Source organism: Pleurodeles waltl, chromosome 1_2, assembly GCF_031143425.1.
Source record: "Pleurodeles waltl isolate 20211129_DDA chromosome 1_2, aPleWal1.hap1.20221129, whole genome shotgun sequence".
In the NCBI taxonomy this organism is placed as follows: Eukaryota; Metazoa; Chordata; class Amphibia; order Caudata; family Salamandridae; genus Pleurodeles; species Pleurodeles waltl.
This window is the reverse complement of record NC_090437.1, coordinates 129,518,542-129,535,600: the sequence shown is the minus strand read 5'-3', so window position 1 is coordinate 129,535,600 and position 17,059 is coordinate 129,518,542. Positions and strand designations below refer to the sequence as shown.

Sequence of the window (17,059 nt, the reverse complement as noted above, 5' to 3'; positions counted from 1 at the left end):
CCCTTGATATAAGTTTGAGAGTTGCATAGGCTTGTTTTTCAAGCCAATTTAGAGGCCCATAACATGCATTGGTATGCTGGAAAATTGGAAAAAATGTGTGCACTTGGGAACTTTCTAAATTTTGTATACGTGTTGGTTAATTGTAATCGTTTTCATTAACCACGCAATAAACTTTATTAACATAAGGCTGGAGTTCTGCATCTTACCCATGCACCAAATCAAAGTTTCTCAAATTATTTGTTCCTGTATCTATTGTTTAGAGCAGTGATACTATCTGTCAATGTTCAGTTTTTCATTCACATATGCAGTCATTCACAAATGCCATGCTTTGTGACATGCACTTTTAAAGTAAATGCTTTAGAAATTTTGATAGATTTAAACAGAAATAGTAAAAAAATGTGTGCGAATAACAACACAGTACACGCTTAGTATGATTTTTATTTGCTCCAGCACAAAGGCCAATTTGAGTCTCTTCAATTTATCGCACATTTTCAGTCAAAAAGTTCACTGTAATCGCATCTCTGTTCCCGTTGATCACAGGGGTAAAGAAGTAGCTCATTTCCCAGAGAGGTAATAGGCTCCTCCTGTTAACAGAACATACATTAGATTTATTAACTTCTGCAGAAGTAACTTTAACACAAGTTCAGAATGAGTACTTTTATGCAGTGTACTAGTTGCCTCTTAAAAATGTGCTTTACTTTAGATTCCAGTGCTTCATTCTCTTATTTAATCTTAACTGCAGTGATAAAATATTGCTATAAACAGTGTTTAAAACTTGACATTTAAGGCAAGCATAACTTTTCTGTTGTACTGCTCTTTCTCTCACATTTGGCATCACAGATAACACTACAACTGCATCATCAATAACATCACATATGATCATCATAACTGATAACAGTAGACATCGTTGATGATGTCACGCATATAGATTAAAAGATGAAAACTGCGAATTTATGGGCATTTTGTCACTGAGGCGTTCTGAGTAATATCAAATAGACACTAACAATGAAGCTCAAGTTGTCTATGATGTCACTGACAACCTAGATGTGAAAAACATTCCCTTTGCTCTGAGTTATCCCACCTACAGTTTTATGTTAATTATGTCCCCATAACCTTTTATAATCCTTAGACAAGCAGCGCTGAGAAGGAGGACCAACCTGGTGACATACAAAACCTAACATTCTCCCCCACAATTATAAAAAAAGATACCTAGAGTTCTACCACACAGTGTCACCACCCTCTGCATTGTTCCTCTCCTCAAAATTTAAAATAAATGACCTGGTGTACTGCCACTTCCACTCCATTCACACTTGGCACTACCCGTGAACCCCCTCACAAATACTAAACGAGCATTTGCATAGGTCACGCCTTTACTGTAGTAGTGTAGGTGTTTATTTGCGAGTCGGTAATTTTGCAATTTTTATTTGTTTTATTGCACATAAATATGGTATTGTAATTTGTCAACTGTAACTCATAACCCTATGGCAGAAGTCCATGGACAAGTAGAGAACTTGGCTGTGAGAGCCTTACTTACATTCACTTCATGCAATTGCCTCCTAAGACCTGTGGCACCATGGGCAGCGTCATACCGGGATGTACCTGTCAATTGTGCAGCCCCTGCACCCATATTCGATGCCAAAGGAGGACGATGGGTACCCATTTCACTCACTTGCATGAAGGCTCATCGCACCCTTGCTATACCAAGGGTGTCAGGAGCAGCAGAGGAGTACACAGGGGTAGTAACTGTCACCTGTGGCTACCTTCAACTGCCTATATTATGTAATAGCATATGCGAGTATTTAATTCAGTTTTTATCGTGCTAATGCACTGTCACAATACAGTACTGAAGCTGGTGCATGAAATAAAGTTCAAATTCAGCTTTGAAAGTGAACATCGTTGACAACGTTATTATATTCTAAGCAGTGGTTTAACGCTATATATAATTTTGTTTTATAGCACAGGGCAGTCTGTCTGTTTTTATGTTGCATGATTAAGCACACAGGACAAATAGTGCAATGCACATATAAAATGTAAATATTGTTGACAATGATGTGATACCAGCATTTTCCTTTGCTTTTGTCCCAAGGGTTGAATGGTCGGGCCTGAGGATTGGAGGCAGGGGAGTGGGATCAGCTGATGAACAGCAGGAGGGCCAGGAAAGACAAATGTGTAATGTCACGATCAAAGCAGTGACATGAGGGCACTAGGACCTAGAGGGACATCGAAGTGTCCGGTGAGCTCCGAGGGGCCAGACACCGGAAAGGGAGGGAATAACAAGTCGAGAAGAGGAGATACAGAAAGGAGATAGGTCGGGGGCGAAAGGGCTCTGAAATAATAATAAAGTAAAGTGCAAGTACTCACCTACGGCTACGTCTCGGTATTCCTGGGGTCACAACATTACAACTGGTGATGAGAGGGCCCTGAGAGCCCACCCCAGTTGCATCCGCTCACCGCATCGTGCAGCGGCCAAATTAAGGTCAGGCACCCATACAAAAGCATACAGAGGGAACCCTGAAGAGGCTCACAGCAATGCCCACTCACTGGCACTTGCGAGCCCAGTACCGCAGGATTCCACGTGACGCATGGGCTGCAACACAGACAGGGCCATGTCTGCGTCGCCCAGTTCTCCACCTCACACCATGCACAGACCAGCCATACTGAGGGGGTCCCATTTCTGTACCTGCCTGAACCTCTAGCCCACGTGTCCCGGGAAGGCATGGACCTTCGTTGGCAAGACTGGCTGGAAGACTTCGAAGATTCCATAAAAGGGTCACAAGTCACTGACTCTGGGCAACAGCTAATTGCACTACGTAACCTAATTGGAAAGGAGGTTATCCAGATTACTAAGGAACTGTCTACAGACACTGCATCATCCTATCAAAAAGTCTTCTAGGCACTTAATGGGAAATTCCTTCATAAAAGGAACATAGACTATGAACGTTACAGCTTTAACCTAGCATCCCAGGAGAAGGATGAGTCCATGGGGGAGTTAATTTTGCAACTAAACGCTTATCATAGTATTGTGCTTTTGATACATTCACAAATGAAGGCGCTCTTCGCTTGCAGATTATTGGAGGATGTCAGTGCCTGCGCTGATGCCTCCTAAAGAAATGCTACTTTTTGGATGAAATAGAAGAAATGAAGAGGGTCAATAATCAAGCAGAAGAACATGCAAAGAAGTTGGAAGCAGGAAAGCTAAAGAAACGTGAACAGGCACTCAGGCTTCAAACTTGTCAGAAGGAATGCCATTCATCGGGGCGCCGGAGGACTCCAAAACCTACAAACTACCCCTAATGAACAGGGCTTCATCGCAGCCCTAACAAGCGGGGTCTGGGGAGTGGGCAACAGCTGAAATGCTATTGCTGTGGCCAAGACTTCCCACACACCTATCTGTGCCCAGCATTAGGCCTGCACTGTCATCACTGAAGAAAGGAAAACCACTTCGAAAAGGTCTGCCAGACTTCACAGAAGAAGATACAATGGAAATCTAGGGAGTCCAGGTCGTGTCGTCATGCGAAGGCCGCGGGGAATGCTCTACCAGCTCATCCAGCTCAAGCCTTTACTCGTACAGCATACAGAACGTGATGCTCTGAATCCAGTGAATCAAGGTCCCTCACACCAATCTCACAAGACAGTGAGGAGAACATCTACATGGTTGCCGAATACGACAGGCTCAAGAAATACCCACGGCTGCATCTACAAATGGGAACACACATCACCACCTTTGTGCTAGACAGCGGTGCCTCCCTCAACTACATCAGTGTCACAGAATATAAAAGGATGACCCCAAACCCTAAATTACACAAAGCAACTGTGCGAGTCTACACATGGATGTCCAAAGACCCTCTCCCATGTTTAGGGCAGTTTCAAACTGCTATCACATACAAAGATAGAATGGCACAAGCACAGGTTCACGTGATAGAAAGGCCAGAAGCAGACTGTCTCCTAAGACTACCCACGGCCGTAGGACTAAGGCTAGTGAAGATACTATATCAAGTGAAGGATAAATCAGACTTGGTGCACAAGTTCCCGAAGCTGTTCACTGGACTTGAAAAGCTGGCTCACTTTCAAGTACGCCTGCACTTAAACGAGCAAGTACCACCAGTGGCCCAGCATCACAGGGAGGTACCCTGGCTTCAACAGGCGGTCGAGGACGATCTACCGGACCTCCTACAGGCAGACACCATAGAGAGAACCTCTGGACCCATCCTGTGGGTGTCCCCAGTGGTAGTGGTACCTAAACGAGGATCTGGTGGCAAAGTACATCTGCGTGAGGACATGAAAGCCCAAAACACCACCACTGAACAAGAAAGACATCCGGGCCTCCACATCAGTGACATGATCACACTTCTGAATAGAGCGAAAGTATTCTCCAAGCTGGATCTAAACAAGGGCTACCACCAGCTCAAACTTCGTGAGAGTTCATGCTACATCACCACATTTTGAACACATCAAGTGCTAATCCAGTATAAAAGGCTCAGTTTCGGCATTTCATTGGCAGCTGAGATATTTCAAGAAGCAATCAGTAAGGTAATCCAAAACATTTCCAACGCCCGTAACTACAGTGATGACATCCTTGTATTTGGAGCAACACTCAAAGAACATGACAAAGCCCTGGACCAGGCATGTCATGCCCTTCTGGATGCCAACCCAACTCTCAACACGCATAAGTGTGAATTCCACAGGTCCACACTGACGTTTTATGGACACATCTTCTCAGGTGCCGGGATGAGGCCAGACCCCAGGAAAATCACAGCTCTGACTGGCATCCCTTGCCCTTAAGATGCTGGGGACTTCAGGTTGTTTCTGGGGATGGGCAGCTTCTGCTCCCAGTACATCAAAGACTATGCTACCATAAGCTATCACCTCAGGGAGCTGACAACCCTTCAAATGGTCGTAGAGATGTGATCAAACGTTCAGTGCAATCAAAGACACCAATGAATCAGCTAGTAATCTGGCAGACATTAATCCCACAAGAAGACTGAGATCACTGTGGTTGCCAGTCCTGTGGGACTCAGAGCTGTCCTAGGACAATATGGCAAAGAAGGTGATCAAAGACACATAGTAGCTTATGCCAGTCACCGCCTGAGCGACACCAGGAGAGCATACCCGCAGCCGGAAAACGAAAGTCTGGCAGTTGTCTGGGCCTGTGAGCACTTTAAGATCTTCATATACGGGAAACATTTCACTTTCATATCAGGCATTAATAACCATATTCGGAAAGCCCCGAGCAAAGATGGCTTCCCGGAATCGTGCAATGGGGAATCTGTCTGCAAGAATACACATACACTATAATACAGAAACCTGGAAAGGCAGCCAATCCAGCAGACTACATGTCATGACACCCCAAAGCATCCTCCACAACCAAGCCATCACTAGCAGAGGAGAACATTCCCTTTGTCGTTGCTCAAGCAAGACCGCCTGTAGTTCACGTTGAAGCTATTATTGAGGCCAATGCAGCTGACACCACCAGGCAAGATGTAACACGCTGCATCTGAACAAACTGATGGGGCCATGTGGAAGAACCCAAAGGCAACCAACTCATTGATATCAAAGAGATAACCTCTTTTCGACACATAAAGGATTAACTATCCATTGCAAAAGATGGCCTGCTGCTGAGACAAAAAAGCATATTAATTCTGAAGAATCTACAACAAGGCTTGGTCAAACTAGCTCATGAGGGACACTGAGGCTTAGCAGCTACCAAAAGAGCCTTACGTGATCGTGTCTGGTTCCCCTCCACGGACAAAATGGTTTGGCTACGCTCAAAGACTGTCCTCAATGCCAACTTGTCAGCCAAGAAGAACCTTCTTCACTGTTGCAAATGTCCGAATTACCAGGAGTCTGGCAGCAAGTAGCAGTAGATTTCTTTGGCCCTCTGCAGTCTGGCAAATACATCCTTGTCATAATGGACGAGTATTCTTGATTCCCAGTTGCCGAACAATTATCATCCACCAGGACACCCACCACTGTGACTGTGCTAGATGAAGTATTCCTTGCATGGAGAATTCCAGAGGTAGTCAAAACAGACTGCAGCCCTCCATTCAACAGTCAAGAATTTGCCGAATTTGCCAGTCACCTCAACTTCAGACATCAAAATATCACCCCCTTGTGGCCTCAGGCAAATGGGATGGTGGAGAGGTTCATGGCCACTTTTAAAAAAAAACATACAACAAGCTGAACTAGCCAGATGAGATGTCTAGTGCAAAACACTGATTGAAGTGCTCAGAGCATACAGAACCACACCCCACAGCACCATGAACAAATGTCCAGCCACCCTGATGCTAGGTCGCACCATGCACACAAGAATACCCACCTGGGATAAATCACCCTGCTGTACCCAGCAAGGCACCGAGTACGACGAGCTGGCAGAGCTGAATAGAGCCAAGAAAGCCAAAATGAAGGAATATGCGGACAGGCATCGGAGGGCAAGAACAAAAAAGAATCTGACAGTCAATATCATGAATATCTTTTTTGGACTACAAAAGAAAGGTGGCAGGTTTGCACATTCTAAGTATACATACAATTACTTTGGGAAGTTATAACTTATAGTCCTACAAGGTGTCCATTGGGTGCCCTACTGGTATTCACATCCAACCACCAAAAGTGTGGCTGTACTGATTGGAAATCCAATCGGGACTGAATACATTTATTTTGGATTACCAAGGCACATCAAATTGGTCCACAAAGTCCATATTCTATAAGGCATGTCAATAAAAGTTCTGAACGTGTCTTGTGGATGGTTAGGATTTATTCTTTCCAAGGCACAATGAATCCAATCATAACAGCCGACACATGTTTTATCATGAAGACTTTCTCAAGGCTGTAGGAATTAACATATGAAAGAAAGTTCAATAGAATACACTGATGATAACAGGGATTCATAAATGTTGTTAAGGTTCCAAAAAAACAAATATTTGTTTTTAAATTGTGACCTTCACTTGCTATTGTTGAAGTGAGAGACCCCCAAAGGGAGAGCTGTTCTAAATTTAGACAGATATGATTATTACCTCTTGTTATCCATAGTGCTAGATGGTAGGGTTATACATGGTTAGAAGATAACGTATACATGCAAAGCGGGTTTGCAGTGTCCAAAGGATCTAAGTAAAAAAAACGCATGTCGCAGAACAGTGGAAGAATTGTGATGTCAATCCAAAGAATCAACCACAGTCTCAAGTGGTGAATAAGTGAATATCAGTGTGATGTACAGTGAAGTCAAACAAGAGAGACTAGATGAAAAGACATATCATATAATGGTTAAAAAACCATCCAAACGTATGGCAAAATCCTTGCTGTCTACAGTATTCTTAAATAAAGGAGAACAAAGGGAAAAAGCAAAGGACCTCAGAAAAAGTATAGGCATAATTTCAATAGTATCTCTCACCACAGTAACCAGGATTTTTTTAATGCCAAAATTCAAAGGATAATAAAATAATTATTAATGTCGAGTTATAACTTCACGAGTATAGTAGTGGTGTTACACCTGGTTCCATATCTTAATTTTATGGAGGGACCAAGTCTCGGAACAGTTTATAAAAACCAAATACAACACGGTAGAACCACCACCACAAGTCAGTAAGCAAATAGGAACAGAAACATACCTATATTGGGCTGCCTTTTGTATACTGAAACAGTTCAGAAATATTCAAGAAGAAATGGCCATGATAAGCCTGTAGTGGACATAAAAGCCAATGAGCAATGAGTGATTGTTACTGTGAAAGGTCATAATTGTCAAGAAGGATAGCACAAACCCTATCTTCCATGTGTTCTTCTAAACAAAAAGAATTACGGTACTGTAAGGCATAGGAAAAAGGAGGAGTCAGTATGACAAGCCTTGTGCCCCAAATATCCATTCCTAATGTCTACAATGTACTAATGTCCTTTTGCTATGAAAACTCCAAGTATATAGCGCTCTACAACATTTAAATATGTGTGGCTCGCTGCATCGTTAGCGTTAACGTCGAACAATTTTTGGAAAAAATGTGTACATGTGGTTGAGTATTATCATAGACATAGAAAAAGGCCTAATATTGCTATGAAATAAATTACACATCTAAAATAACATTGAATTTGGATTAATTCTAAGACAGAAGGAAATTACAACCCTCCAAATGAGGACCAACAATGTTGTCATAGGGTTGACTGCCTATACAGATTAAATGCTCAGATAATATAGAATCTTATCTACAAATCATTATAATTCGATAATGAATAGTCTGCAGGCCCTTATTGAACCAAGTCACAAAACTGAAATAACAGATGAATATAGTGTATAAATCATAACAAATCCATAAAAATTAAATGACAGATGAGTATAGTATACAGGATTGTAACTGAGAACAGATTAAATCATGGAGTGTTCTTCCTAGTCACCTTGTACGTGCATTTTCAGAGGAACACATGTAGGTCCTAATCAGTGTTAAAACCCTCTTCCACCGCTCTCAGTCTCATAATCCATTTGCTTTCCATGCGTCTCAACATCAAAATCCTGTCCCCACCTCGTGGTAGTGCACTTCTTGCATCAATACCATGGAAAGTGATGCCCAGGATTTCTCTTTGTCCATGAGCAGTGTTGTAGTGTGTGGCAAAGTGATAGTCTTTGTTGTTACGTCTGATTGCTTTTATATGTTCCTGGACTCTTTCTTTAAATGGCCTTATCGTACTTCCCAAATATATGAGATTGCACACACATATTAAGCAATAAACCACATATCTGGTGTTACAGTTAATACATTTAGCAATCTTGTATGAAAGCCTAGTTTTATACTGTAACATAACAGTCTTATCCTCGGCATAGCAACAGATATTGCAATGGCACACATTTATAGAAACCACAGGGTGGTTTAGGTAACCATGTTTTGTTGGTATCAGGTGGTAAAAAGCTATGACACAAAAAGTAATGTAGTGTACGACCCCTGCTATCTGTGACGCTTGGTTTAGGATTAATTCTATCCTTTAGGGTGTTGTCCACTAGTAAAAAGGACCAATGTTTGTGCAGAATTGTGTAAATCTGGGAATTGAGGGCACTGTAAGGGGTGATAAGAGACCATTTACTGTGTTCCTTACGTTTGCCCTTGCTTGGGGCAGTTCGAAGAGTATCTTGTTTAGTTTTTTTAATCCTGTGACTGGTCCCAATAAAAAGCCTCCCAGGAAAATTCCTTGTTGTGAATCATTGTTCCATAAAATGTAATTCACTTGGGAATTCCCTATCCTGACTGCAATTTTGTCTGATTCTGGTGGCTTCTCCATCTGGGATGGCCTTAATAATTTGTAAATGAGAATGAGACCTCTTAGCATGTAGTACGGAATTACAGGCTGTCAGTTTCCTGTACATTTTGGAACATATTTTGTTGGTATTTATGTACAAAGTAATGTCTAAAAAGTCCACACGCGTAGTGCTGTATTGACTGGAGAATTTGATATTGTAGACCTTATTGTTAAGACTTTAGATAAACTGACAGAGGGGGTCGGAATCACCAGACCAGAACTTCAGTACATTGTCTATGTATCTGCCCCATGACACGTTGAATCAATCAGGAGGACAATTCTGCCACAAATGTACTTTCTAAAAAAAAAAAAAAATAGATATTGGCGAAGGACGGAGAGAATTTTTCCCCCTTAGCTACTCCCTGTATTTGACAGTACCATGCTCCATTGTGTGTTAACACATTATTGTTCAAAACAGTGTCAATTAAATCCATCAACATATTTGAATGTCCCAACAAAGTAGCATCCCGTTTATCCAAAAAATTTTGTATGGGAACCGTACCTTCAGCCCTAGGAATGCTGGTATACAGTGAAACAACGTCAAGGATAACTAAAAAAGTGTCATTCCGTCCAATCAAAGTCACTGATTTTACATAGTAGATCCTTCGTGTCTCTAATGTATGATGGTAAATTACAGACAAAGGGTTGTAAAAAGATATCGATGAATTCTGATAATTTTTCTGTGGGGGATCCTATCACTGAAATGATGGGCCTGCCTGGTGGGAAGGAATCGGTCTTGTGTATTTTGGGAAGAATATATATGCATGGTGATTTGGGCGTAGGGTAGTAAATGTAGCGATATTCCATGTCTGTGATAAGGCATAGGTCTCTCCAGTGACTCAGCTTTTTTTGCATACTGCATACCTCCTGCAAATAACAAATTTAAAAGGTACCATGGTCACAGCCACTTCGGAGGACAAGAAGTGCAATCCAATGCCCACAGAGGCCATGTCAGGGGCGGACGGGGATGTCACTGAGAATATTCCCACACCAGACAAGAGAGCAGGTCCTCCTCTCTCTGTGGCAGTGAAGGAACCTACCTCTCAAATCTCAGTAAGTCAGCAACAGCATGCTCGCCCAAGGTCTGCACGCCTAATAGAAGAAATATAACAGACACTTTCCTGAACTAAGCTCAGTTGTGCAAGGGGGGTAGATATAATGTCACGATCGATCGAAGCAGTGACATGAGGGCACTAGGACCTCGGGGGACAGCGAGCTCCGAGGGGCCAGGAACTGGAAAGGGAAGGAATAAAAGGTGAGGAGAGGAGATATGGGAAGGAGAAAGTTTGGGGGCGAAAAGGCTCAGAATTAATAATAAAGGAAAGTGCAAGTACTCACCCATGGCTACGCCTTGTCATTCCTGGGGTCAAAACACTACAAAATGGACACAGAAGTATCCCAGCAAACAAAAGAGTACATTTTTCAAATCCATATGACTGGAGTAAAAGGGGCAACAAAAAAAAAGGATACAGAGGTCGGTGTTGTGTGTGAATTTGTGGATTAGCAGGACACTGTGAGGCAGAAAAGTAGAGTTGTAAGCTGACACTGCAGGGTTTGTCAGGACTTTTCACTGAGTGCAAGGTCTGTTTAGTAATAATACGTGGAAAAACACTGCCTCCTCACATATCGCTCACTTCCTCCAAGTACTTTCTTGATGTCTTGCAGCTTTTACAGGAAAACAAACCATATTACCAATGGTTTGTTTTCATGTAAAAAGCTGCAACATTATGTTAGCTCCAGTGGGGGCGCCATTGTACCCACTGGTGTTGTGAATACGTGAGGAACCACATGAAGAGAAATGTTTCAATCATTCCTCTGGACTACAGAAAGGCAGATGTCTGCATCAACTTTTTGAACTCACCATCAATTATATAATCGAGCACCTGGTTTTAGTATCGTTGAAGAAAGGTTCTTCTTTAAAAATAGCTCCGAATTCTGAATCTTAAACCCTGGAATTATGATATTCATAGTAGATTGTCGTGCTTAAATCGGGCACTTACACCTCTGAAAATCATTTTCTGCAAGCTTACGTTTGGTTTTGTCTCACAAACATGTGAGTAACGGAACAATCTTTTCTAGCTGCACCTTGGTGTGTGCTACCCTGTGGTTCCACTGTGAAGACCCTACCTCATTGGACTTTTGGGGTGCACTATACAATTCTAAAGATCCACTGACGCATCAAAGTCTAAGACTTTCTTCACGCTCTACCACATCAATGTCATGCATTTAACTACAACACAAAAATATTTCCAGCAATCGTTTTCGTACATGTTTTCATTTAATGCGTACTTTTCGTTCCATGGAAACATATGCATGTATTTTTATCGAGGAGCAAGGAATCCTGCCATCCCCGTCTGCATACATTTCACAGACTTTCAAGCCTCCCCCCCCCTACTTCCCATCCCTTTTAGTTTTCCCACCTTTTGGCCTAGCGCGAGAAGCATTGATTTTGAAATTGACAACACTGACTTCTTCCCCCATATTGCCATCTTTCTCAATATGCCACCTGGAAGGGCACAGATGTGCATGTGTTTGGTTAGCTATGGGTGGGCACGGTGCCAGGCGAAGTCCTGTGTGGACTGCTGTCAGCAGGGCTTTCCAGAGCAGCTGCCACCTTGCACACCAGTCAGGGCTGTGTTTGTGCCATGCCGGTTCAGGGTGAATCAGCGTAGAACTACACAACTCAGGATCTCCTTCAGTCCAGTTCATATGTGCGTGGACATTAACATAGCCTAGTGGTCTGAGTGCCAGGGGTTCAGGCTGTGTACATGCTGTCGGGGTGGGACCTGCCTCTGTTATATAATATAGTGATGGTTTGAGTTGTCATTTAGTCCAGTTCATGTGCTAATGGATATTAACCTAGCATGGAGGTGGAGGTGTTATTTGGTTCAAGTGCAGTGCCTGTGCTGGCAAAGGACTGAATAGAGATAGTGGAATACAGATCACATGAAGGTTCTTTAGTCTGTGTCACTGATACACAGATATTAACATAGCTTATTTCGCGCAGCATGGTATGTTGAGTGCTGGTGGTATGTAACCAACTCTGGGAGGGTGTAATCGGCTGTGCTGCCAAGGGGCAGAGCCACCCTTAGGGTAAATTGCAGATGATGTGGGATCTCATGCTCTGGTGGATTGAGTTTCAGTGGTGGTGTGTGTTAATTGGAGACAACTGCTTTTCATCTTTCTTTGGGTTAGGCTTGGCAATGTCCAACTTTTAAGGCCTTAATCGAAGCCATAACATTAGCAATACCAGGTGAAAAATTGCTAGAAAACTCTGCCCCACTCCCAACTAAACAAACAAGGACCTGCTACAACAGTTGCAATTAGCAAAGTCAGTACTCACAGAAGGAAAAACATAGGAAGCAGATTTCCAGGCTGCTCAAGAAATGTAAACTAAGCAGCCATACAGCCAAAGCCCAAGTGAGGAAAGAAGACAGACAGCCTGCAGATGGAGTGCTAGATAGATAATAAAAATATAAGCAAGATAAGATTAAGATTTACAGTCCTATTGTCAATCGTGCTCGAAATCAAAAGGCAAGGGGAGAAGCTCTGTCAATGGACAGCCTTCCAATGCCGCCAGAGACATCCCACAACAACAATAGAGGAAGAAAACGGTGCCTTCCCGAAACACATACAGAAACAAAATAATTAAAATAGTGTGCAGAAACAAGCATAAATGCACACAAGTGTAAGGTTACAAGTACTGGTGCGCTGCTCTATGGGAGTGAACAACTGACAAAGAGGAGGGAGAAAAAGGAAAGATTAACCACTTGGAAGCATGGATTTTTAAAGGACACTGAAATAAACAAATGAAAAGCAATAGGCGGTCTGTAAGCCCACAAAGTATATGCAACATGTCTCAGAGAGACAGCAGAAATATTGTCTAGGTTCAACCTAAAATGGTCTAGTATCCTGTCACCTGACTACCGGCAGACCCCTCTTCTCTGACCCTTCCCTGTCATAATATGAGTATATCTGGTGTCCTGCCAACCCCCCAACTAGTCTCCGTACCTTCCCTCACCTTCCCTGTTTAAGCTATGCTCTCTCTTCTCCATTGACTAGACAGATGGACCAGTGTTGTGCTGGTAAGTGTTCGAGACCCATGTCAGTGCACCTTCAAAATTCGTATAAGTATGAGCCAGCAGAGATCCAGGCATGACACGGAATGTGGTAGTTGGCTCAGACAGTGCACGTGTGACATGATCCCCTTCTCTTTGCTCTGTGGAGGCATGAGAAAGGCCAAACAGGTGAATGAGAACACCAGCCAGTATTCCACTGCATGACATGGTTCTTTGGACATCCAGATAAGATATGGAAACAGAGGAGAAGTCAGCCCTTCCCCTTACCGCCTTTTATTTTTTACCAGCTTTTTACTGTTACTACATTATACCTGTCCCTAACTGGATTTTAAATCTGGTTATTGACCACAAGGGCTCTCAAAATACAAATATAAATGGGTAAGAGTGAATAATGGGGATTTCACCAAGGGTTCTGAGTGACGTCAAACAGACAATGAAAGTCCAGCTCAAGTGGTCACTCAAAAACCAAGCAGACATAAAGAAACTCATTTAATGGACTGCCTTATGGAGATAGGTTAACTATTGTTTTCTCTCCACTAGATGGTCCCCTTAATTTGTTAATTAATACAGACAAGTAAATCAGATATCATGACAGTACTTAGGAAGCTCTCCTAAATAGGATTCCCTAAGTGAGGTTGAAACCCATTGATTCAACACAGTGACAAATTAAGAAAATTATAATTATTGCTGTGTAAACCTTAGAGAAATGATATGATGGGCCAAAGTAACAAGGGTCCAGCACCCTCAGAGGGACTAAAAAAAACTAAGCCTATTAAATAGAGGCCTGGTAAATCACAGGTGCTCTGATCTAGATACTGGTGGTCATTAGGAGCTAAAATGGACAATTTAATTTAGCTTCTTGTTATAATATAGTTTCACAACAGTGTCACGGCACTTTGGTGGATTTTTAAAGTATGATGTAAAAGAAAATGAAAGAAAACCAAGACAAGGAGAAAAATGTTATTGTTATAATTGTTAAATACATGACAATTAATTGCTAATAAATCATGTGGAGATGTGTTTTTCAAATAGATGTAAAGAAGTAAAAAGCTATACGACTGGCTGGCTAAATAATCAAGTCCATATGCTGTGAAACAACAAATGTTAAGCGTGCCTGAATGATGTATTTGCTACTTTGAACTAAGCACCATTATTAGCACATATTCATGCCTCACATTTGTGCCCTATGCCAACTGTATCTTTTTGGCTCCTTCTCAAATTCGTCAGAGGGCAGCCTAACCTATGGAAAGTTCACAATGCATTTAACTGATTTGCACAAGAAATACCTGGCTGAATGCAAACAATGCTTTTTAGTTTAGGTGAAAAAAGACACATCTATCTTCCCTTTGTCTCACTGTCTAGAGCAACATGCAAATACTGTCAGCTACACCTAGTTATGTGACACATGGACAGGCTGCAGGCACCAAATCGTTAGGACAAGAAAATGCCAACTTTATTAAAAGTGGCATTTTCAGAATTGTGACTTAAGTTCCGGCTTTACAATTAAAGAGGGCTTTTATTGCAACTGAATAATGGACCATAAGATGCATCTCTTCTGTACACATCTTGACCTATGTAAGCCTCAGGAAAAGATTTGCTGTGCTGCTTTGCTGCAAGAAGAACTGCTATGGTGCTTCCCTGCTGCTCTACGGCCCTCGCTTCATCACGGTCAGCCTGAACTTGTGAGTCAGACTACTGCAACCAGATAACAATGACTGGCTCTTTTTGCTTCTTAGCGCTTGTTTTCTGTCTTCTTTTTTTTTTTTAAAAGAAACTAGTTAAAATTACATAGCTCAGGTTCTACTAATTGGATTATTTCCATTTTGGTCTCAAATAATTTATTTAACATTACTCTATTTTTCTAAATTGGTGTGGGATTTTTCTTGTGTTGTGTTTTCACTGTATTACTTTTTGAAGTGATGCATGACTATTGTACACATTGCCTCAAAGTTAAGCCTGACTGCTTTTGTGCCAAGCAACCAGAGGGTTAAAGACAGGTTAATTTGGGGTTTTCTTGTGTTTCACCCTGACAGAAATTGTTGTTGCTGTTTGATTAGGGGTTGACCCGCCCCCTCAACCAATAGCCCAATTTCCAGGAACCCGATATTCTAAATGGATTATATCATGACAACGTTTATTGAAGAGCATACTTAATTTTCTTTTGTCTCAGAAGGATCATAATTTAAATAGGTCATCCATATAACCTAAAGCAAACATTGCACTTCACCAACTGTCATGAGAGAAAATGACCTTCAGAAGGACCTTGACATCCATTATGCTAATCCATGAAGGTTACATCATAACTATTTCATAAAAAAATCGGAAATCAACATAAAGATGACAGATTGAGATCATTAACCCAACATATAAAAGCATGGGTAACTAAAAATAACGCCATTAACATTAAAAATAAAAATTGATTTTAGACCCTGATTGTTACATGAAGTTCAAATCACAGACCTTTGGTGGATTACTTTATTCCACACGCAGACTGGGACGTTCATATCAGACTACACTTTACTAGCCCCATTCTCTATCCACTATTAATCTTGATTTATAATCCGCATTTAATAAATTGATGACATTGATGAAACAAAGTAGGTAGTAAGAATTCACAAGCAGCAGGACCAAATGGAATTTAGATTACTGCTATAAAGCAAAATCCAGTGCTGTGGGCAAATCTATTGACTCCAATTTTAACTATGTTCTCTTTTCAGAGAAAATGGCACCTGTCATGAACCTGTGCAATAGTTAACCCAATACATAAACAGTGACCCAAAGACAATCCGGTAAATTTCTGATTAATAGCGTTATTTGATGCCGAAGTCAAACTCTTTGATAAGTATTTGTAAAACCTCTTAACACTCTTGGTTTCAGATAATAAACTCTTACCAGTATATCAAGCAGGCTTTCACCCTGGTTGTTTATCAGTTGACAACATCATAACTCTAACTTTATTAACCGAAAAGGTGCAGGCAAAAGGGAGAGCCTTACATGTATGCTTTGTGGATTATAGTGCAGCATTCAACAAAGTTAACAGGAACTGTCTTTGTGCCAAACGTCAAACACATGGCATTCATCTAAGCATGTTACACCTCCTTATGGATCTTTATAAGGATACTTGGGTTAGGATTAAGTTGTCCGATTATAATGTTTTTCCCTAAGGTGTTAGTTGAAAACGGGCTAAAAAAGTGTGTACTAGGATTCCATCTCTTCTTTCTTTACATTCGCGATATAATGATTTGCAGACATATCGTTGATTTTTCTCTACCAAGTTCAGACACTTATTTCATAAGCCATTTAGCCTATGTGAGTGATTTAGCAATGTGTTTGCAAACACCTACAGGCCTACAAAGCACCTAAGAACCTTAACTGATTTGAACATAAAAAATTAACTGATAGTCAATATATCAAAAATTAAGATACAAACACCTATAACAAACACCTTAACTGGAAACTGGGTCAAAACTATATCAACACACTGAAACCTTATGAATGTTAGGTTACACTATAAATTCCCATTCATCAGGCTTACTTCATCTTGCAAAATTAAAATTCAAAGCCAACAAAACTGATTTAAAAAACATTGCACAATCCTACAGAGGAAAAGCAATGAGTCTTGCAAAACTTGCTCTGAACATTAAACTTATGCCAGCCTTGGTTTCACCTTCAATGTCTTGAGATCACCTACATGCAAAGTTTAGGAGCATTAC

The 17,059-nt window shown here is 41.4% G+C and overlaps 1 protein-coding gene across 4 annotated transcripts in view; it reads right to left on the bottom strand.

The window, feature by feature from the left end:
* Window positions 1–418: 418 nt before the first annotated feature.
* The window catches only part of SH2D4A (SH2 domain containing 4A), a 988,680-nt gene continuing 972,039 nt past the window's right edge, over window positions 419–17,059 (bottom strand). For 3 of the 4 annotated variants that reach the window (XM_069236815.1, XM_069236814.1, XM_069236816.1), the window contains one exon: window positions 419–584. In XM_069236815.1, coding sequence (XP_069092916.1) covers window positions 492–584 — 93 coding nt within the window. In that variant the 3' untranslated portion in view covers window positions 419–491. Of the gene's footprint in view, window positions 585–7,601; window positions 7,671–17,059 lie in introns of all 4 variants that reach the window. The other variant, XM_069236817.1, reaches the window with a different exon arrangement.